This window comes from Lampetra planeri, chromosome 1 (genome assembly GCF_965212315.1).
Source record: "Lampetra planeri chromosome 1, kcLamPlan1.2.h2, whole genome shotgun sequence".
Classification (NCBI taxonomy): Eukaryota; Metazoa; Chordata; class Hyperoartia; order Petromyzontiformes; family Petromyzontidae; genus Lampetra; species Lampetra planeri.
Window position 1 is genome coordinate 3,875,571 of NC_136107.1, and position 22,454 is coordinate 3,898,024.

General features: G+C 46.1%; 1 protein-coding gene across 1 annotated transcript; it reads right to left on the reverse strand.

Annotated features, from left to right (window-relative positions):
- Window positions 1-1,219: 1,219 nt before the first annotated feature.
- C1H10orf67 (chromosome 1 C10orf67 homolog) lies at window positions 1,220-20,476 on the reverse strand. Its single transcript, XM_078611161.1, has 12 exons — window positions 19,117-20,476; window positions 18,564-18,737; window positions 17,445-17,589; window positions 16,842-16,891; window positions 15,467-15,532; window positions 14,775-14,840; window positions 9,194-9,355; window positions 6,993-7,081; window positions 5,646-5,711; window positions 4,878-4,965; window positions 2,989-3,076; window positions 1,220-2,446 (listed from the first exon to the last, which is right to left on the reverse strand). Exons 3-12 carry the CDS (start codon window positions 17,536-17,538, stop codon window positions 2,364-2,366), a joined length of 852 nt encoding a protein of 283 aa, XP_078467287.1. The 5' UTR covers window positions 17,539-17,589; window positions 18,564-18,737; window positions 19,117-20,476; the 3' UTR covers window positions 1,220-2,363.
- Window positions 20,477-22,454: the final 1,978 nt, after the last annotated feature.

The following is a 22,454-nucleotide window of genomic DNA, read 5'->3' on the forward strand; positions in this document are numbered from 1 at the left end:
TGGGTTAAAAAACGACCGAAAGATTTGCACGGTCGTAAGCGCGCAAGCAAGCAAGCAAGTGAACTTAATATAAAGGATTTAACAACTAAATTTTTCAAATTTGCAAGTGCAGGGCTGAATTTCGCAGTTACCCCTAAACATATACCAGTAGAGGTTATAATCTCCCATGTCGATGTAGCCCTCAAAGGCTTAGGACACATCCAAATGGACGTTGCGAAAGCTGAAATAGCCACTATCCTCAAAAATCTTAAGTACCTCACCTTTGAACTACCTTTCCTGGTATACAGGAGGTTGTGGGTTCGTCCCCGACTCTGACGTCTGCAGCATATTTGGTGTTTGCGCGTTCTCTCTCTCTGTTGTTGCGTGGACTTTTCTTCGAGTCCTCCGGTTGTTCCCTCCACATGCACAAACGTGCGTTTAAATTATTTGGCTGCTGTACATTTCCACGCGATAAGCCACTTCGTTGAGCTATCATTTGTGTCCAGGCTGCTTCTGAGAAAGAACTACAAAGCTCAGTGGGCCTTACCTGGTAAAATAAAAAGTAGACTTTTTTGTTTAATAGTTGAGAATGAACATGTGATGGGCGTCATTTGCAAGGTGTGTAAAAGTTGTCTACTCCAGTGGCTCAGAAATTTCTGAGGTTATTCTCTGACACAGGGTAGTGCATTGCTCACTGCGAAGTAAATGTTTTGCCTCATGATTTCATGCTTTTAGCACATATTGCGAAAATTAACAAAAAGCTAAAACATTAAGGGCCTTAAGTCCTTAAAAGTTATGCGACTGCCCTTGTCGCAAGGACTTCATTTCCTGAAATAAAAATAATGCAAGTTGGCCAAGAGACTGCATGTGCTGTGATTTTACACTCACTAGTGTGCCCGTATGTACGCATGCCCTTGGAAGCTAGGATTGCATCATGGCCACTTTCGAATAAAGAAAAAAAAAATATATTTCGATTTAAAGCTTTCGTGATTGCAGGGATTCATCTTCTTGGTTCTTTCGGTAAAGTCACGTAGAAGGGAATTAATAAAATGATAAAAATAAAACATAATAAAATAATTCTCACGACGTTTCAGCCACAACGCAAACAGCCGTCCTCAGGTGAAGAACAGGTCTGTCGGAAAGACATTCAGACGCTGTCTTTCCGACAGACCTGGTCTTCACCTGAGGACGGCTGCTTACGTTGTGGCCGAAACGTCGTGAGAATTTGATCTTATTATGTTTTATTTGTATTATTTTATTATTTCCCTTCTACGTGACTTTACCGAAAGAACCAAGAAGAGAAAAAAATGTCACTCGGATCAGACGAGAGAGACAGCGTGGGTTTTGAAGTGACACTGTCGGTAAAATCCTCCAACTGAATTTACAGCTGAAAGGGGGAGAACGTGTTGACGCGGAAGGCTAGAGACACGACGCTGTCTCATACAGCTGAGTCAATATTAACAGATTTCAGCCCCTTACACACAAGAATCACGAGGAATTGTATAATCCATAATCAACAAACACAAGATTGGTAACCATCAGCTGCATTTGGCCAGTATCGCCCAGAAATAATTTTGGCGAATTGCCCAATGATGCTGGATGCAATTTCCAGCGAAACGTCGTACTCAAATTGTAAATGTTGTGGTTTCATGCTTCAACACACCGGTGGGCTAAAGCAGTGAACTATTTGTCTTTTGTCAACGTGAAACTTTTTTACTGATTGGCCGTGTCGGGTGGTGGAGGGTTACGACACATTTATAAATAACGCGATCTAAACCCAAAAACGTTGATTATGAACAGAAATAATTCGTTGATGTCCAGTTAACCAGATAAGAGGCCTATACTAATTATCATGATGGCTAAAGACTAGTTCCTGCCAATATTTAGGGGGACAATGGCTAAATCCTAATTTGGCAGAAACCTGCCGGCACTTGAATTAGGTCCCAGTTTCTGCACAATGGTACAAAGGTAAAGGACATTTGAAAAGTAATTTGCTCAAGTATGTCTCACTTGAAGTGGATACAATGCTCCTGCAGGTTTTCAGTTTGATCTGCCCTCTTTATCTCTGAAAAGGTCTTCCACTTTGCATTCAGCGAAATTCTCAGCGATGAAAAGGAATGGCTCCATGCGGTCTCTAAAGCCAGCCATTATGAATCACGAGGGTCACGTGAAACCCGGCATCCTTGTTAATGTCTCTCTGAAGTGTAAATAACAGTGGGTGCTAGGTCGAGTTCTGCGCTTTGGCTATTGAGTGGATGTTGAGTTTTGTGTTTCAAAGGTGTAAAACTGCAGCGGGAATGGTTGCGATAAATGTGTCCACACCAGCACAATGCAACACCAGGCACAGTCCCCGTGCCAGATGAACGTAGACATGACTGTGAGGGTTACTTGGCGGTGGCTGGGGGCCCTGGCGGACGAGTTAGGAGGGGGCATGGCTCTTGCTGTGTACCCAAGAACATCCCTGAGCCTGTGGTACAAGGTGGGGGAGGGGGGGGGGCAGGAGGAAATGACCAAGGTTTTCTTTTTGTGAATGTGTGGCCTGAAGTTCATCTGAAAATTTACTTCAGGGAAATATTCCTTAACCCTCTTCTTGGTTCTTTCGGCAAAGTCACGTAGAAGGGAAATAATAAAATAATAAAAATAAAACATAATAGAATACAATTCTCACGAATTGTATTTATTTCCCTTCTACGTGACTTTACCGAAAGAACCAAGAAGATGAATCCCTGCAGTCACGAAAGCTTTAAATCGAAATTTACTTAACCCTGCCATATATGATGATCCATGCTCTTAATTAAAACCTTACGAAAAGACGCAGTTCTAGATGCATGTGTGTATGCATGTTGAACTTCTTTTGCACCGTACATAGCCAACCGTGCTAATCGGAGGTGCGGGGGATGATCAACAAACCGAACACAAAAAGCCATTCTAAAGAAATTAGTTTTCAATCTATATTTTTTAAAAAGTGAGTTTTGAGTTCATGCTGGGGTGACCCGTGCACTGTCGTACCCCACAGTGAATCACGCGAACCAGCAGGGGTCCCTTTCCACCCTCCGCCACCCCCACTCGGCGAGGAAGCTTGCTGGCTGACGTGAGGCTGCAAAGACAAAGATCCCTCGTGTAGCCAGTTTAACATATAAGATTGTTGGTTATGATCGCAAGTTGCGATATACCTTGCCCATGACGTCGCAGGTGAGACATTTCGATAACAGCAAGGAAATTGTAGTCATTGTCCATTTGATATTCTGTACATTTGGAACCCGAATTTTCGTTCGTCATTCAGTTTTGGCTCGGTCACAGTGACGTCCTATACCGGGCACCTGCCGATATTGTCGCGGTCTGTCGTGGAGCCCATAAGCACCGCAATGACCCCACGTGTGCCAGGGTCACCGATTGGCAGTGCTGTAAACGTGCCCCCTTGGCGGCCCGTGCCGATAACGAGATTCAAAGGACAACGAGGTCCTGATTGCTGCAGGAAACCATGGAGGGCTCGGCGGTCAGGCAGTAAGAGCCACTGTTATAAAATATCTGTGGGCTGAGGGGCTGGGTGCTGTGGTTGAGATTACGGTGGTGATTAGTGTCTTTGTTAGGGTGTATGCCCGTTTTAGGATTACAGGTTTGAGCGAGGGTTACGATGTGGCGAGCATTAGGATTACAGTAAAGGTTTGATACGGGGCTAGGACCAAAGTTAAGTTGACGCGAGGGTTTAAAATAATAATTATTCAACCTCTGTGCTCTGTCACCATCGTAACTCACACTGCCTCTAAGTGTACAGGATGTTGAGGTGATATTCTATTCTTTACAAATCCACATCTACACTATTGGTACCTCATTTGCCAGTAAAAAATAAGATAATTGTTTTTTTACCCTTTTATCTGGCAATTATCATATTTTTTACTGGCAAATGAGGTACCAATGGTGTAAATGCTTACCCCGAGCTCTCATACTCTCATGGTGCATTGTCTTTGAGTTGTGCGCCTTTTGGCGTCATCTGGTCCAACCCATGTGAGACTAGGCTCTAAGGAAAGCTGTCTCGGGTGTGGACCAATCAACTTCAAGGACAGTGCATACATTATCAGAGTTATGTTTTTTGTTTGCATTACGACTGCAGGTATTGTGGTCAATGCAAACATGACTCCTTGTAAAAAAAAGGTGTCAGTTTTGTTGCCAGATAAAAGGGTAAAAAACCAATTATCAAATCCCCATACATTGCTCCAAGAGGGATTTTGGTCGGAGTCGTGAATCTGGACCACCCCTAGCGTCGCCACCCACCACTATCACTGTTGTGTGCACACTGCCCCCTCCCGCCCCATCCCCTTCCACATCCTCCACCACCACCCAAATCAGCCCAATTGTCTTGGGGGATGGGTTGGGTGGGGCCTATACAGAAAGAGGCGGGGCCTAAAGAGGAAGGGGTGGGCCTAAAGAGGAAGGGGTGGAGTCTAAAAAGGAAAGGCACAGAGCGAAAGGAAAGGCACAGGGAAAAGACATTGGGGCCGAACAAGGAAGCGACGGGGCCTAAATAGAAGAGGTGGGGACCTACAGAGGTCGAACTTTTTTGTTGATTTAAGGCAATAGGAGCACAGACTCAATTACGTGCAGCAGGCAGCATACCTTTAGTGCTGCAGAAGCCCAACTGGCCAACTCGTCGTTTTTTTCCGGCTATGCCTAGGAAGAGGGCTAAGGCTAGAGGAATTGCGATTATGGGTATCAATTAAAATAAATGTGCCAGCCATGCTCAGAGCTATGGTTTTTGTTAAGTTGACATCCAGTATATGGGATAAGCCGGTGCCTTTACTTTTGCTTGTTAACACGACGGAAGGCAAAGGTTACAGTTCAAAGTTTAGGCCAGAGGTCGAGTGCGATGCTGTCCCTGCCATTTGACCCCTGGGTCTTACCATGTAGCCAACGGCGGCATGGTGCAGGATGGCTGCCTGCCGTTGAAGCGAGGTCCTCAGAAACATCTCGTCCTTAACGGCATGCAAACTGTGCGCCAACACAACCCACAGCGTGGAAACACACGAGGCACGCAGTCATCGCTCACTGCTGAGGCACGTCATGAGGAGTTGAATAGATGTTATATACCCTGTGACAGCATTTAACAGAAGGGCCTCTAGCGTGGCAGTGTGACAGTAAAAATTCCCAGTTATGATTACCATTATATTTACAATAATTACATCACTGGGGTGGTGGGGTGGGGTGGGGTGGCAACGCAGTTGTTCAATGCACTTGCACTGTGAACCCAGCGACTTGAGCGATTAGCGCAGTTGGCTACGCACAGCGCGAAATAGTTCAACATAGATATATTAATACTTCACTGATATCTTAACAGAATTTGGGCACCCATTCACCGACCTGCCCTGGCCCGTGTGGTGAAATATGGTCAAACCACTCCCACAATGGATACGGCATAGAAAGACCATCCTTCATCCAGCTGTAGACTTAAAAGATGCTGTATATTATCACCGATGAATTGAGGACACCAAGCTCCTCCAAAAAAAAAACATGCCAAATTGAATTTCGATGACAATTTCTCACATTTTCTAAATTACATGCGAACTGGGAGACTTTTCAAGGCACCAGCCGTCCGTGCTAAAGACCGACAGCGCGCAGAGGCTGGAGAGGGCCTGGCACTCCTCGGTGATGCCACAGCTGCCGGCGCTCACCTCTGCTGCAGCACGGCAAACTTCTGCTCCCACATCTTGTTTGTCCTCTCCAGCTGTTTCTGGAGGCTGTTGAGACAAGCGCAGACGGTGAAACAAACCCACCGTCGCCGCTTGCCCCCCCAAAAGAGATGAAACCGCTGCGAATATTTCCCGGCCCATTTAGATCACGAAAGACGAAAGATTCCCGGCCCATTTAGATCACGAAAGAGGCCGCATGCGGCGCTTGCGCGATCTGCCAGGCGTGCGTTTAACGTGGGTGAGTACTGGCAAGTGCGGGTGTGCGTGCAGTGGAGTACCGATTATCAGCGACGGATATCTCAACCGGTTCTGGGCCTCCCCTAGGTCGACTCAGCCTCAAATGAGCACCTGGTGCAGTGCGTAAAAACATTGGCACTGGGGAGACAGAGGTGGCCCGGCATGGTTGTTGGCCACCCACCCCCTCGTGTGCCGTGTCGGCCTTCATAGGTGCTCGCTGACATCACTTGCCTCAACAGTCTGTTGAGGCTATACGGGGGGTCTTTGTCTTTGCAGTGGAGTAAAAGGAGAAACCAACGTTCACGTTGGAAAGAGATAAGGCGGCAGGGCATATGTGCAGTGCCATCCTGAATAGCAGTTCACTACCATGCCTTATCTCAATAGTCTAAATATATTTAGACATTCTTCGATCCATGTATAAGCGCTGACCCAGTGACATCACTATAGTTTGATCTTGTTACGAATAAAGCGTCAAACAGATGTCAGGCATTCTAGATTTGAAGCTTTCGTGACTGCAAGGATTCATACTCTTAGGTTTTTTCGGTAAAGTCACGTAGGTAAAAAATAAATTTTTTTTTAATAATAATAGAAATAAAAAAATAAATCACAATTGATAAATCACAATAGAAATAAAAAAATAAATCTCGATTTATTATTTTATTTCTATTATTATTTCTATTATTTATTTTTTTACCTACGTGACTTTACCGAAAAAACCTAAGAGTAGAAATGTCATGCAGTCTGGGGCATACCGCCTAAGTGTGTATCTGCAAGATAAGAGCTATTTATTTTGGGTTGCATCTTATTGTGAGCATGCATTGCTGCACCTTAGAAAGGGATGCAACGACCACTACAAACCCCCCCGAGCAGTAGTGTAGCCACGGAGTGTGCCGGCGGTGCAACTGCAATGGGTCCCGCAGGCCAGACTACAAAGTGGACAGAAGGCCCCTGTTATTCCTTGCCCCAGGGCCCGTGCCAAACCCGCTGCTTCCCGTGACCCATCGCCATCGGCACTTGCACGGGCCGACGGGCAGCGCCGAGACAAGCTGACAGGGAGGTCTCAAACACACTCAGGGCTCGAGACTCCCGCACCGTGTGATCTGGGCCCTCTGGTCTTCCGTCTCCGCTCCTCCTTCCCAGCTTCTTGGAGACTCTCGTTTGTTTTTAGCAGAGGCCCTGGCCTGCAGGCGAATGGAAAAAACCACGCACCAAGGGGCGGACAGACACCGAGCTCAAAAAACGACACCGGCAACAGTTGTGTGATGGGAAATGTCCTCGGCAAGGCAAAGGTGTTCTGTGTATCGCAGAGAAAGTACCACCTCCAGGTTAACTCCTGAAAAGAGATGATCTCATTGCCATTGTTAAACAAGTAAACCCGTAAAAACAAAGTTTTTCACTATAAATCCTTTATATGCGTGGCATCGGGGCGGCTAGAGTCCTCTCGTCCTCTGGCAGCATTAAACAATTGGTAATTAAATATTTTAAAAAATTTCCCTAAACAGTGTAAAATTTTGGAAATTTTTTTCACGAAAATGCATTGTCACGCACAACGAGTCTGTGTGCAAAATGTCAGCTCGATTGGATCACGGGAAGTGGATTAAAAACTACCTAAAGATTTGCACGGTCCTAAGCAAGCAAGCAAACTTAATATAAAGCATTTAAAAAAGAGGTTGGGAGGTCTATCGAGACCAAAAGTTTCTTTCTCAAGGGAGACTTTGGAAATAAAGCAAACGTTTAAAAACAGGTTCCTAAGTTCAAACAGAATTTAAACTAATTCCAGGTTTAGGAATATTACCTAACGAGTTTTGTTGAAAGATGAACAACATCAAATATATGAAAGAGCACGGTCTTGTGGACTCCTCTTCACCGAGCTGAGCACGGCTGCAACACAGGCTCCTCTGTTTCTCTGGTTTATGCTCGCACTGAAATTTCTAATCAGCCACAATTGGCAAATTGTTGCTGGGGTTTATTGCATGCGACGTCACGACAAAGCCTCAGAATAACTCAATCAATATCGCACCGACTGTGACATCTCCCACGGACGAGTGCACACGACCCTATATGTGGTGGTGTGTGGTTTCGTGTACAAAACGTGCGGTGGTCAACCCGGGTACTAATGTTGATGAGGGCACAGGTCGTTTTGCGGAGCTGTAAACACTGGCTTTCATAATAAAGGTTTTTTTGGGTTAGATTGCATGAATATAAATGTGTCGTTAACCCACCACCACCCGACACAGGGAATTAGTAAGGTTTGTCACGGAAACAGAACGTGCCAATTAGTTATGTCTTCAGCACACCGATGTGTAGGAGAGTAAACCGACAATATTTACAATGTAATAACTGAGGCACCTACTTACTTATACAAAATAATTATCAAAACACGGATGAAGATCCAGCAGTGAATGGATCAGAGCTGATGATTATGCACATAATATTAATGATACCTTTGGACCAATGTTTCTCGTATTCCAGACCTCATGTCCCCGCACGGTAAAACTTTCTGAAATTAACAATCGTATCCATCCATATGCAAATTAATATGCTACGTTGCACAAACCCGATGGTTGATAATCACGGATTTTCTGCTCCATAACGAGATTGTCAGGACTGGAGTTATAGAAACACAAATTTTAGCTGAATGGAATAAACAGGACAGAACATACAAGGCAGACAACATGCACGAGACAGTACAAATAAGACAAATACGAACTCATTCTTAAATGAAATTGTGACCATGATTCGTGACAATCCAATTGCAGGGAGAGAGGGGTGAATTGTTCATTCAGGGCTTAATTTTCAACTGAACATTTTCCAGGGCACTGGCAGACTAGAGTAGGTACGTGCATAGAAGCCGCAGCCACAGGCGAGAGGTGTATTGGATGTGGCATGCACAGGTGTGGCATTATTTTCCGAGCCCTTGATCCTTAAAGTCCCGGCTGAATACAACCCTGGTTAAATGCCGAGTGATCGCAGTCCGAGGCGCTGTGGCTGGAGGCAGACGGGGCCGCAAAATATATGCTCCAAGCACGTGTGCTGTTTCATTCAGACGCTGTCTCCCCGACAAACCTGGTCTTCACCTGAGGACGGCTGCTTGCGTTGTGGCCGAAACGTCGTGAGAATTTTTTTATCATGTTTTATTTTTATTATTTTATTACTTCCCTTCTACGTGACTTTACCGAAAGAACCAAGAAGAAGAAGAAGGAGAGTCGTTCATTCAGTAGCTGCAGTCCCCATCGTCAATCACGCAGACGGCGGTGGGGGGGGGGAGGTTGAGGGGGTGGGGTGGTGCCTACCGCAGCGCTGGCGCGCGCCGTCTCGGCAGCCCGGTGAGCGTCTTTGAGGGACAGGGATTCTCGCTCCGCCTCCCTCTTCTTCGACTCCATCGCCTCCTTTTCTGCCGTCTCTCGCTTGGCCAGTGTCTCGGCCTCCGCTGTCCTCTGCTTCTCGGCCCGCAGCTGGGGACGTCACGTTCGGGAAAAAACCCACCCACAGCCGTGAGCGGTGCAGTCTGGCAGATCCTGGTACTCTGAAACTATTTTTTATTTGACCAGATAAGGTCCTCTGAGCTATATAGTAGCTCGTTTTCAGAAGTGACCTGACCAAATTATAGATCAACGAAATGGATTGTACTCTTTGGTTCTTTCGGTAATGGCTTATGATAATAGGGTTTTCCCCTTTTTTCTGGCAAGAAAACCGGTGTTAAGATGTTAAAACACCAAACTGAAACTTTTTACAAAGAATAATGTCTGCATTAACCACAATGCTTGTGATCAGAATGCAAAAAAAAATTACTCTGATAATATATGCATTGTCCTTGAGACTGAAGACGTCCTCTGGTCTAACACCATTTGAGACGAGGCTCAAAAGAAAGCTGTCTCTGGTGTGGACCAATCAGTCTCAAAGGACAATGCATATATTATCAGAGTATGTTTTTTTGGCATTCTGATCACAAGCATTGTGGTTAATGCAGACATGATTCCTTGTAAGAGGTTTCAGTTTGGTGTTTTAACATCTTAACACCTGTTTTGTTGCCAGAAAAAAGAGGGAAAACCTATGATCATATTTTGGGACTGGCAAAGGAGGTCCCATGATGAAATGGCTGACCTTGTAGAAATTTGCAGCAGCCACATTACTCTAAATGCACGTTTCTAAATGTGGAGGGAAAAACCAGAGGACCCGGAGAAAAATCCATGTGACCACGTGGAGAGAGACATGCAAACTCCAAATATACAGCAGTAGTCAGGATTGGGATCAAACCCACAACCTCTTTCATACGGTGGCGCCTCTAAAATAGAACCTCAAATTCTATCAGGCACATGCCTGTAGTTTGTTTCTCAGTGGGATGCTTGTCTCTCTTCTATCATAGGGGTTTCCAGAAAGGAAACGGCACCTACAGATGTGGATAGCTCTACTGGGATGTAGGTCATTAAAAAATAAAAAAGGGGATAAAAACTCAGCAACTCAATGTACATGAACCCATCATTGATGGTTGTGAACACTGTGGGTAATTCTATCAATATGTTTCGATTTAAAGCTTTCGTGACTGCAGGGATTCATCTTCTTGGTTCTTTCGGTAAAGTCACGTAGAAGGGAAGTAATAAAATAATAAAAATATAACATAATAAAATAAAAAAAAATATTAAATTTCGATTTAAAGCTTTCGTGACTGCAGGGATTCATCTTCTTGGTTCTTTCGGTAAAGTCACGTAGAAGGGAAGGAATAAAATAATAAAAATAAAACATAATAAAATTATTCTCACGACGTTTCGGCCACAACGCAAGCAGCCGTCTTCAGGTGGAGAACAGGTCTGTCAAGTAGACAGAGTCTGTCTACAGAGTCTGTCAACAGGTCTGTCAAGTAGACAGACTCTGTCTGCTTGACAGACCTGTTCTCCACCTGAAGACGGCTGCTTGCGTTGTGGCCGAAACGTCGTGAGAATAATTTTATTATGTTTTATTTTTATTATTCTATCAATATGATTATATAATTATATAAATTAAGCCCTCAATTCATCATCTCTCTATAACACAATATATTTTACAAACCAAATATCATCTGGCAGCCTTTGTTTAAACAAGCAGCAAGTGCCTCACACACTCTTGCAACAAAATTATATTTGAGGGGCAATTTGTGGACCGGATGGGGACCTGTTCATTAATAAAAAAGTCACACAAAAGTCACTTCAAAATATTTACACAGTGCTCAGCAATGCTCGCCTTTTTATATTTGGGCTGTGTATATTTATTTTAATTGGAACCTGTGGCTCACGGGGGGGGGGGAGTATCACCGCGGGTAACGGGGTGGCTCATTGTGTCCAGGCATACATATCCACACTATCAATGTATATGGCACCCGCGGAGGAAGTTTGTACGATTTGAAAACAAATAACAGATTGAAAAAAAACCCCCAGCTTCATAAAGCGAGGCCTGTGCGCGTATTTTTTCGCGCTGCCGACTGCCGGAATGGTCTTCCTCCGGCAATATAAGTTGTACATTAACTCTCAGACCGCACGCGCGCGCGTATCGGCTCGCGTTGAAGGGACCCTGGGGCCAAACCACAGCCGCGACCCCCCCACGCCACCCCGCTGTTGCCTGCTGGTGGAGCACGGAAGATAGCCCAACAGAATGCGTCGGTTTTAGGGGCCATCCATTTAGTACGTACGCATGGAGGGGGGAGCGGGCGGGGGGGTCTACTGACAATGTACTTATGCATAGGAAACGAGGGGGGGGGGGGGTGAAGCCTCGATAATAATTTAATTTGTCTATATTGGCCTTCAAATTAGTCCGCCGGTGGACTATCTGTTTGCTTAAACACGTTAATATTAATTCTAGATTTGAAGCTTTCGTGACTGCAAGGATTCATATTCTTAGGTTTTTTCGGTAAAGTCACGTAGGTAAAAAATTTGAATTAATAAAAGTTAAATAAAAATAAAATAAAAATCACGACGTTTCGGAGGCAACACAAGCTTCCGTCTTCAGGTGGAACCGTCACAGCACGATAGCTGTACTTTTATTAATTAGAATTTTTTACCTACGTGACTTTACCGGAGAAAACACCTAAAAATACGTTAATATTATTCATCCTTGATCGTTTCTGCGTGGATTAAATATCGGCCGTTCTATAGGATTGGTGGGGTGGGGGGGGGGGTAAAAAGTCCGCGTGCGTACAGGGAGGGGGGGGGGTCAAGTTTTGACAGATTTTTGCGTTACATACTAAATGGATGGCCCCTTATCTAAACGCTCTCCAATTCAACGCGGGATCGCGATAACTCTCGTAAAAGTGGTCCAACACGAATTACATTTTCAATGTAAAGGAGCGTTGCTGTTCAGGACTTGCCCTGCAGAACAAAAAACGATTGTTTGGCGATGCTGCACTGCTATTGGTGTGCAAGCGCAGATGACAAAAAGTCAAGAAACTCGTCAACAACACTGCCTTAAAAGACAAAGGTATGCAATTGGGAACGTTTCGGGTAATGGCCCTTCTTAATAGCACATAAACATTGAGGATAGAGAGAGAGAGACAGAGTTAATAGGGGTATGGAGACTGCACTCAACACCACAGGGCCTGATGAGAATTAAATGTTTAGAATGTTTTCTGATCACCAGTTTTCAAATATGCATATGAATAGTTACCTATAGAAATAGGTAACTATTTCGTAGGGTTTGCTAAAACTCGGTGATAAAAATCCAGTGCTAATCAAAAATAATTTCTGGCCAAGGCGGTAACAAACCTTACTAATTGGCTGTGTCGGGTGGTGGCGGTTTTAACGACAACATTTATATTTACGCGATCTAACCCCAAAAAAAATCTCTATTATGGACGATGGCATATTGGAAAGCAGATGCAACAGCATGCATGTGCATGCTTTTTTTTATTCTTGCTTTATAAGTACCTGCCCAGACGCGTCAAAGTATAGATCCATACTCTGTGGTTCTTTCGGTAAAGTCACGAAAGCTTCAAATCAAGATTAAAGTATAGATGCTAAAGCCAGAGCGAGTAAAGGTTACACTGATGCACTCTTCGTCAATTAATATCGATTCTTCTAGGTCAGGATACATGCGTAGAAAGGTAAGAATTACTGTTTTCCAACTTGTATATAAGTTGTATGTAATGGGCTGATGTCATCACTACAGCCACTGGAGGTGAAATACATCTCAACAATTCATCGATTCATTAGTGTAGTGAATTGTTCCACCCTGAAAACGCTGTTTTATAGCAATGAACAATTACTGCTTATATACCCTGGGTTAGCAAAAATGCGTATCATACAATTTGCATTTATTAAACATTTTATCATGACTGCATCTCCAAATTCGGTTCAGAGTGAAGTGACACACATAAGAAGGGATGCTTTATCAGGCAAAGCCTGAGACTAAATTGGGTTCTCAAGTGCAGTACGTTTATTGGTCTCAGTCCCATCTTCCCTGGCTGCATTAAATCTCACATGGTCAGTATGCACAGATCGCCCCCTTTTCCTCCGCTAGGAGTAGGTAGCCAATCACAATATAAACCCTCCCTGATTTACATTATGCAAAGGTGTATTGTTCTGGATACTATTGTAGCTGCTCAGGCGACAAACTCTTCAAACAAGCTTGCTTAATAAGAGCAGATTAGGCGGTGAGGCAAAGTAACTTGGCGTATCATTGTCAAGATATGTGGAGAGGTTGAACCATTTCTTATTTCAAGGTTACGGATGCTCTCTTCCCGACGGGATGCACTGGTTATGGTATACAACACTGTGATCAGTCTCTCCTGACTGTTTCACAATTCCGGACGGGCATGGTTCTAATTTGCGAGGTGATGCTTGCAAAGCCGTTCAACAGTAATTTGGTGTCTTGCCAATTCACAAAAAAATCCACACAAAGTGTGATTGTGCATGAGTACGCAGTCGGCCAAAACCGGCAACAATAAAAAAATTAATAACAGACATTTTGTCATCATTTTAGGACTCCCACAGTTTTAAAAAAAACAAACATAATAACAATGGCACCATTTCTGTCTATCTGTGCCATAGGAACTAGCGGTTAGGGTCGTTCTGTATTGTCGAGTAATTTTCAGATAACACGCAAAATAAACATAAAACACTGCTCTCGCAACGCTCTTTTATGACTGTAATTCAGCGCCGGTGGCGGCGACGGTATTTGTGTAAACCGGTGCCTGCCGGTGCGTTTGGTTACTTTGGCCTCTGTTGACATCCTGTGGAGATAACGCACACCATGGACTGGGAGGCTGCTGGCACACTGTGGGCTGGGAGGCTGCCCCATGCCGCACGACTTGTGCACGGGCGTCGCACCACCACTGTGAGCGAGGGGCACTGCTGCACCACTGCGTTTTTAAGGAAGGACACTTTTTTGAATACAATTTTAATTAACCCAACAATTTCTCATCGAATGTGTGCAATACGGCAGTGCTAGTAGTGAACGATGGGCGCATTCTGATGCGCGCCTACTTTTTTGTGCAAGCGCAGATTTTTGTTCGGTCACCGATTATTGTCTCCCACCAAAAGAATGTGTGGCGTTGCCTTGCCACGAGATGCCAGGACATTAAAACAAACAATAAATGCCCCTTTCTGATGGCGCTGGAATGGCGCCACAGGGGACGCCCACTGTGCCCATTCCGCGGCCTGAAACCCGGAGTCCTGGAGCCAGCTTCAAGCGAGAGAGTGCTTCTGTGTTCCCTCAGCCGCAGAACCAGCCCTTCTCCCTCCCAGCCAAATGAAGGGTACCCTCGATCCCAAGCCGCGCACACTTCCAGGTACTTTTGACTAATATTATCACTGCCCAACCATCTGAACTGGTAATTGCGAGCCAATTTATCTCTGGGCTCAATGTGAAACGAGTTACGAATGACGGCGGTGCAAAGCGCACACTCACCTCCATCTTCATCGACGACAGCCTCTGCTTGGCCTCCTTCTCCAGGCTCTCTCTCTGTTTCTGCAGCTGAACATCGGCACATGGCTGTGGTTACTGTGTGGCAGGTGCGGGCCTCAGTGGCCTGGTCGCAGGTGAGAATATTAGTAATGCCCCTATATGTACTAAATATAAAACCTATAAGTAACGCGCCATACACCATATATACACCCTCTCTGTTCACTTTCCATAGATCCTCGCTCATATCATATATCAACCACCGTGCATATAACCGATTGTTATAGGCTGCTGTGGGGTTATGCTACAACGTCATGATTTTTTTTATTTTTTTTTACTTTTATTAATTTTAATGTTTTACCTACGTGACTTTACCGAAAAAACCTAAGAATATAGATTATGCTACATTGTGGGCATCAGAGGACAGTGCAGCAAAATCCATTGTTGCACTGTGCTTCTATGCTCCCACCTTGCTAAACAAGTAAACTTGGTTTACGCTCTCTGCCCTCGCCAACCCGCACTTGCCAGAGTGGTGAACTGTGGCCAAACAACCTCTAAGACTGCGTACAGGCATCGGGAGGGCCTCATCCAGCAGTGACAAAAGGGCTGCACGTGAACTCGACATAAATCCACGTCGTATTGTGTCGTCGCGGCGTGGGAGTGGTGTGGGAGCGGCGCGCGCGCCAGCTCCGTGGCACCTGTGCGCTGTGGAGCGCCTGCTCCCTCTCCAGCGCTGCCCTCAGTCCATCGCGCTCCTCTTGCAGCTACACAGGACACAGGGGATGGTAACCACACGTAGCGCCACTATCAGGCATTGGATGGTACATGGGGTGGGGGGGGGAGGGGGTGTCTGCACCCTGCTCACTCTCCCAGACGCCCGTACACTGTGAGGCACAGAGAACGACACAGCAAGGTGGGGGGGAAGTAGTGATGGGATTGGGTGGAGGCCAGAAATGTGCAGCATTCATATGTTTGTAAGATCTTTAGAGTGTTTGGCATTCCGGGTGGACTACCATGCTTACTTGGTACGTAACAAAGCATTGGTTAATCGATTAAAATATATTCCTATGCTCATGATACATGAATCGAATTGTGGATGTGAGAAACAATGATTTACACTTTACGCAAACTTTCTTGGAATCACACTCCACTGTTACTTTACACGAATGGAGTGAACAAAACCACTCAAACGAGATGGCCCAAAGAGACAAAAAATTAACCCGTAAAAACTAAGTTTTTCACTATAAATCCTTTATATGCGTGTTCAATGGGCCACAACCCAGCCAAAAATTGGTATTTGAAACGGGCGGCTAGAGTCCTCTCGTCCTCTGGCTTGAGATGGCTGCCACCTATGGGTCAGATGATTGCCTGCCACCATTAAGCAATTGGTAATTAAATATAATTTTTTTTTCCTAAAAAGTGTAAAGTTATGGAAAAAAATGTTCACGAAAATAAATTGTCACGCACAACGAGTCTGTGTGCAAAATGTCAGCTCGATTGGATCACGGGAAGTGGGTTAAAAAAACGACCGAAAGATTTGCACGGTCGTAAGCGCACAAGCAAGCAAGCAAGTGAACTTAATATAAAGGATTTGAAAAGAGCATAATTCTCTTTTTTAATTAATCGACTTAAAACTGTGACAAATCGGCAGGGGTATGAATATTTACCATTTCCCGCTCCTGGGCTATTGGGTTTGCCACTGACCCATTTCTCACTAAGACGTTGGCTCAATTTCCATAAACGCTCGGTGATTACCGCAAATGGCATCTTTAGCAAAGCATGCACCCTGCCATAAATGTATGTTTGTTGAACATCTTTCGCACTGAACGTAGCCGACCGTGCTAATCGGAGGTGCAAAGTAAAGTGGACGTGAAAGACCGTGTGACGTTGTTCGTAATAGGAGGCAAATCTATTCACCACCATCCAAAAAATGCACATTAAAAAAACAATATGCAACTGTTAGATTTTTTTCCATTTATTCACATGGATATCACCGAAAAAATGACTAAATCAATCGCAGTGTGTTATAAATTGGTTAAACAAAGTATAATGAAGTGAAAATGTTCCACTTACTGTCAAACACTGCCTGTTCATCTTCTCTTTCATTTGAACTATCTCACTTTCTGAAAACACAAACATACACACATATATACACAACAACAACAACCGCCATTCGCCACTGAGTGGCGGTGACGTCACCACGACGCTTGTGCCCGGCCACATATACACACGCACACGTTTATACACACAAATATGAGAAGACATGCAACAACGGCCGTCACTTGTCTCTAAGTGAAGGTAACGTAATTACAGGAGTTGTGCCAGACTAAGTGCAATTTGACATCTCATGAACTGTCAAAGGCTCACTGGCAGGAAGTCACGGGACAGGCCCCGTTGTAATTAGTTAATTATGGTTAACAGAGATCTACACATACACACACGCACGCACAAAGACACACACGATGACGATTGGCTACGGCTACCACGGCCGAGATTTGAACCCTTGAGATCCTGCAGCTAAGTCAAGTGACCTTTATCTGGGCCGTCACATCGTGCAGGCACGCGTTGTGTAAGTTTAAACACACAGTGCATAACTTCAGCGCTCTTGACTGCCGGGCTGACGTGCATGGGCAGCACGTGAAGATGAGGGCAGCGTGTTAAGGCGACTAGTCTCACCGAGCTCCGTGCTCTGCTGCTCCTTGGCCAGCAATGCACTGTGAGATGCCTCTACGCGGCTCTGCAGGGCCGACAAGGCCAACTGCAGCGCCATGTTCTCCTCAGCGAGACGCGCGGCCTCTTCAAGATCCGTGGTGTCCACCGGCTAGTAGGGGCAGAGAGGGCGACAGAGGGAGCGAGTAATGGCCGCTTGTTACGGATGGCTTGGTCAGTTCTACGCACACTGCACTGGCCCCTTCACACTAGAGAGCACGTGCCTCTGCATACCACGCGAGTCGGTCCCGCTGCCTGTCCCCTATTACTGTTCTGAAACGGTTTCCAGTTAACTTTTGTGTTCACGTAAGTACTGGTAAAAACTTGCTTAGAAAATATGTGTGTGCATTAGCAGAGGGCGGTGGAGTGATGATGAGCGCACTGCGCGAAAAAACTTGTCGATCAGAGTGCAATTCCCAACCATGGCTAACATAACATGCCCTGGGCCTTCACTAGGTCGACTCAGCCTGAAATTGAGTAACTAGTGTGTTGAGTAAACAAGAAGGGCCGGGCGTTGTGCTGACCACATCACCCCTTCGTACATCATGCAGGCCCTTTATGGGCGCTCGACTAACATCACTTGTTCCCACATTCTCCTCAAGGCTATAGAGGGCAGCAGTGGCCAACTGGCATCCCCTGAGCCGCATGCGGCTCTTTGATCCACCACACGTGGCTCTATCGAACGTAGAACGTGCTACTAGCACAGAAGCAAGGAATAATGATTGTCTCCCGTACTCTTTGGTTCTTGCGGTAAAGTCACGTAGGTAGAAAAATAATAGAACTGTTGACATAGGAACTCCTATGTCAGCAGTTCTCCTGCTGTATCTGTTCCACCTGATGACGGTCGCTTGTGTTGCGATCGAAACGTCGTCATCTATTATTTTTCTACCCACGTGACTTTACCGAAAGAACCACAGAGTATGCATTCCTGCAGTCACGAAAGCTTCAAATCAAGATTGTCTCCCGTGTTGTGCCAAAAACTGTCAATATATATACTCGTATACATTTGGCTCTTAGTCTGTTCCAGGTTGGCTCCTCCTGCCATAGGGGGATCTTTGTCGTTGTAAATGAGTGTGTAATGACTACCGGCGTGGGCGAGGCCTGATCTCCCTCTTCCTCCCTCAGAGCCTCCAACTGCAGTGTCAGCCGCTCCACCAGTGCCTCCTGCTCCTCCAGACGCTCCCGCAGCCGCGCCAGCTGCAGCTTCGCGTCCGAGCCGGCCGGGCATCCTCCTTCTGCCTTTCGTTGCCCATGTGAGTCCTGTCAACAGCCAGAGTACCCGTAGCAGCAGCAGCAGCAGAATCAGTCTTTGAGCCTTAATTAACCCAAATCACTCCTTACGAATAAGATCACACTTCGTATTGTCTTAACTCGTTGTTGTTGTTTTTTTACCTTCTGGCACATATATTTGAAAACATTGAAAAACTCACCATGCAGCGCACTCACCATGCAGCGCACTTTTACATATCACAAGAGTTTTGTATCTCAATCACTAGGCCTCCAATTGTGACACTTGATAGCGCACGATGTGTGCGACAGCGGTGCATATGGAACGCGGGCTGGCGCAGTGCGGTGAGTGCGCTGCATGGTGAGTGCGGTGAGTGCGCTGCATGGTGAGCGCGCTGCACACTTTCTTCACCTTGTGCGCACCATCGCGCTGCACCAGGGCATCATCCAGCTGCTGTCGGAAACTCCTCCGGGCAGTGTTCAGCCTCTGGAGCGAGACAGACAGGAAGGGAAGATGAGGTGGGGAGCTTGGGGTTAACAATTCAGCTACTCCCTACCCTACAGTGATTCCATGAATTGTCACAATTCGGGGTCATGATTTGATGTACGGCTATGCCCAAATCACTCGTAATGCACTCGATCTTGTCAGATCTCAGAAGCTAAGCAAGTTTGAGCCTGGACAGTGCTTCAGCAGCAGACGGCAGTCCAGAAATATCCATTGCTGCACTGTACTTCTACGCTTACACATCCCAACTTTACCAATTCATGTGATTGGATATAAGAATTGATTGATTGCCACGATCGGGCAAGTAGTTTCCAGCGGCTGCGGGAGTCACGTCCACCAATAACATACTACAGGTGTGAAACAATCAATTGTAGTGATCCAGGTCATGAATCCATTAGGCCAGTGGTTCTCAACGTTTTCTGGCTACGACTGCACCTCCTTGTTGAATTTAGTTTCAACCGAGCAAGCCCCTTGGCCCGACCCAACATGGTTCTGAGAAATAAATGCATGCATAATGAACATCAATATTTTAACCAATTGTCCATTTTGTGAGGTATCCTAACCAGCTAATAACTGCAAGGGAATAGAAACGAAAATCAACGGACGCTCTGCACGCGTGACGTAACGTGTTCGTGCTCGCCGGTTACTCTCGGAAACCACATCGTTTACTCTTAATGAGTTTAGAAAGGTCTTTTATATCGTGCCAGGTTACCATATGGATTTACATTTTATTACAGTTATTTTATATTGGCAGATTCATACATGATTATTCATCAATGACTCATGTACGATATAATTTCACACATTTATAAATCACCGCAGGTACCCCCTGGGGCTTTGCCACGTACCCCGAAGCATCCGCGTACCCCCCCGGTTGAGAACCACTGGCTTAGATAATCAATTGTTTTCCATCTCAATTTTACTCTCTAGTTTCTATTGTTTCTTGTTGACCTCTCTGGTTTGTACAGTTTTCTCTGTTCTGGAGCCATTCTCTAACACAAGGAAGTCGGCAGTAGAGTGCCTATTGTGAAAGTTCAAAATGGCAAAAGCCTTCATTTCAAAACTTGGCGACAAAATGTCAACTGATATATAATTACAAAAAATGAAAAAAATATATACCCTCGAAAACTAAATTCGCAGAAGCACATCCACTTGGAGGGAAAGCAGACGCAACGACAGAAGCAGCTGAAACAGTGGAGCGCAGCAGAATAAACAGATGCAGAAGCAGCAACAGCAGTCTGAGAAATGGAAGCAGACGCCACAGCAGTCAACGTGAGTTCCGTGTCACGCCAATGCGGCGCCACCCCCTCGCCTCCTCGTGCAGCGTCTCCAAATGTCTGAGCTTCTGGTTGAGCGCCGCGTGCAGCTCTGAGGCTTTGTCGCGAATGTTCTCCTCGTACTCGGCCCTCAGGAAGCGCTTCTGCAGCTGCAGCTCCTGCTGCAGCTCACTCAGCCTCTGAGGACGCACCGGCACACAGAGGCGGTGAGCATCGAGCGAAACCGTCGCTTGCCCACGCAGTGGAACGCAAGCCTCTATTAAACTAAACTACACTTTGTATTTTACCAAGGCGCACTGAGCTGTATAGCTCTTTTTCAGAAGCGACCTGGCCCCAAATGATAGCTCAACAAAGTGGCTTATCACGTGGGAATTTATCGCAGCCAAATACTCTGAACGCACGTTGATTCTTAATGTGGAGGGAAATACCGGAGGACGAGGAGAAAAATCCACACGACCACGGTGAGAACATCTAAACTACAAAAATACAGGTGTCAGAGACGGGATTGAACCCACGTCCTCCTGTAAACCAGGCGAGGTAGTTAGCATCTCGCCACCACGACACCCGATTGAAAAAGCAAGAAAAATAAATCAATGGGTGGAGCCCTGCAAGTTCCAGATTTGTTCCCTACTACAACTTATCTTTGCTGTAGGGACAGTGTCATAGCAGAGGCCAGTATCCCCATAATACAATAATGACTATTGAGTTGTTGAGTTTACAAAGTGCCACTTATTATTAATCAAAAATTGCAGTCAAAACAATTCACATGTCGATGGAGATGTGTAAGTGGAATGATCAACATCTCCACTTTGGCATGAGGGGCTGGTCCTGCGAGAGTGTGGGGTAGGGGTGCGTTCGCGTAGCGGTTAGGGCACTGCGCTATGCACCAGAGGTCGCAACAGGGTACCCGATACCCGTACCCTACCCGATACCCGGCTACCCGTACCCGGCCGGATACGGGTAGCCGGGTAGCCGTTTGCGACCCTGGTGCGGCCGGGTACGGGTACGGGTAGACCGTGAGTCACTGGTGAGTAACCGTTTGTCACTCATTTCCCAACGTCTTGTCTCTTCTCACAATTCAAGATCCTAGAATCAACCCATCCGCGCCTGCAACATGGCTTCATCCCAGAGGTCGCAATCGGGTACTCGTACCCGTACCCTACCCGATACCCGGCCGGGTACGGGTAGCCGGGTATCAGGTAGGGTACGGGTACCCGTTTGCGACCCTGGTGCGGCCGGGTACGGGTACGGGTAAGGAATCAAAACCCGTTTGCGACCTCTGCTATGCACCCGGCAACTCGGGTTTGATTGCCGCTCACGGCCACCATCAGTGACGATTATCTGAACCGGTCCTTGGCCTCTGCTAGGTCGACTCAATCTCGAAATAAGTACCTGGTGCGGTGTGTAAACATCGCCACTGGGGATACAAAGGCGACCGGGTGTGGTGCTGGCCACCCACCCCCTCGTGTGCGGTGCTGGCCCTCATAGGTGCTCGCTAACAGCACTTTCCGCAGCAGTCTGTTCAAGCTATACGGGGGGATCTTTGTCTTTTTGAGGGGAATGAGCCTCAAACCTGCCTGCAAATGCAAGTGCGGCGCCATCTCCTGAAGCGCCGCTCACATTGCACTCACGGCTTCCCCTCGCTTTCTCGCGTAACATGCAGTGAGAAAGGCTCACCCCGTCAGTTCAATTCATTCCATGAGTATCGGTTTATAATCACAAACATCATGGCTAAAAGTAGTGCTTGTGTTGAGGCTAGGAATCGTATTTGTGTTTGATTTAAGAGGGTAGGTCCGGGGCTATGTTAGGAGACAGAGTTCGGGTTTGTTCAAGGACTATGACTTGGGTTTGGTTTTAGGACACGGATTTAACGTTAGGACCAGAGTTCGGTTATGGCAAGGGCCACGGTTGTTTTTCGGGGTAAGGCTAGGTTTAAAGATAGAACTGAGGCATGGGCTATTGCTCATG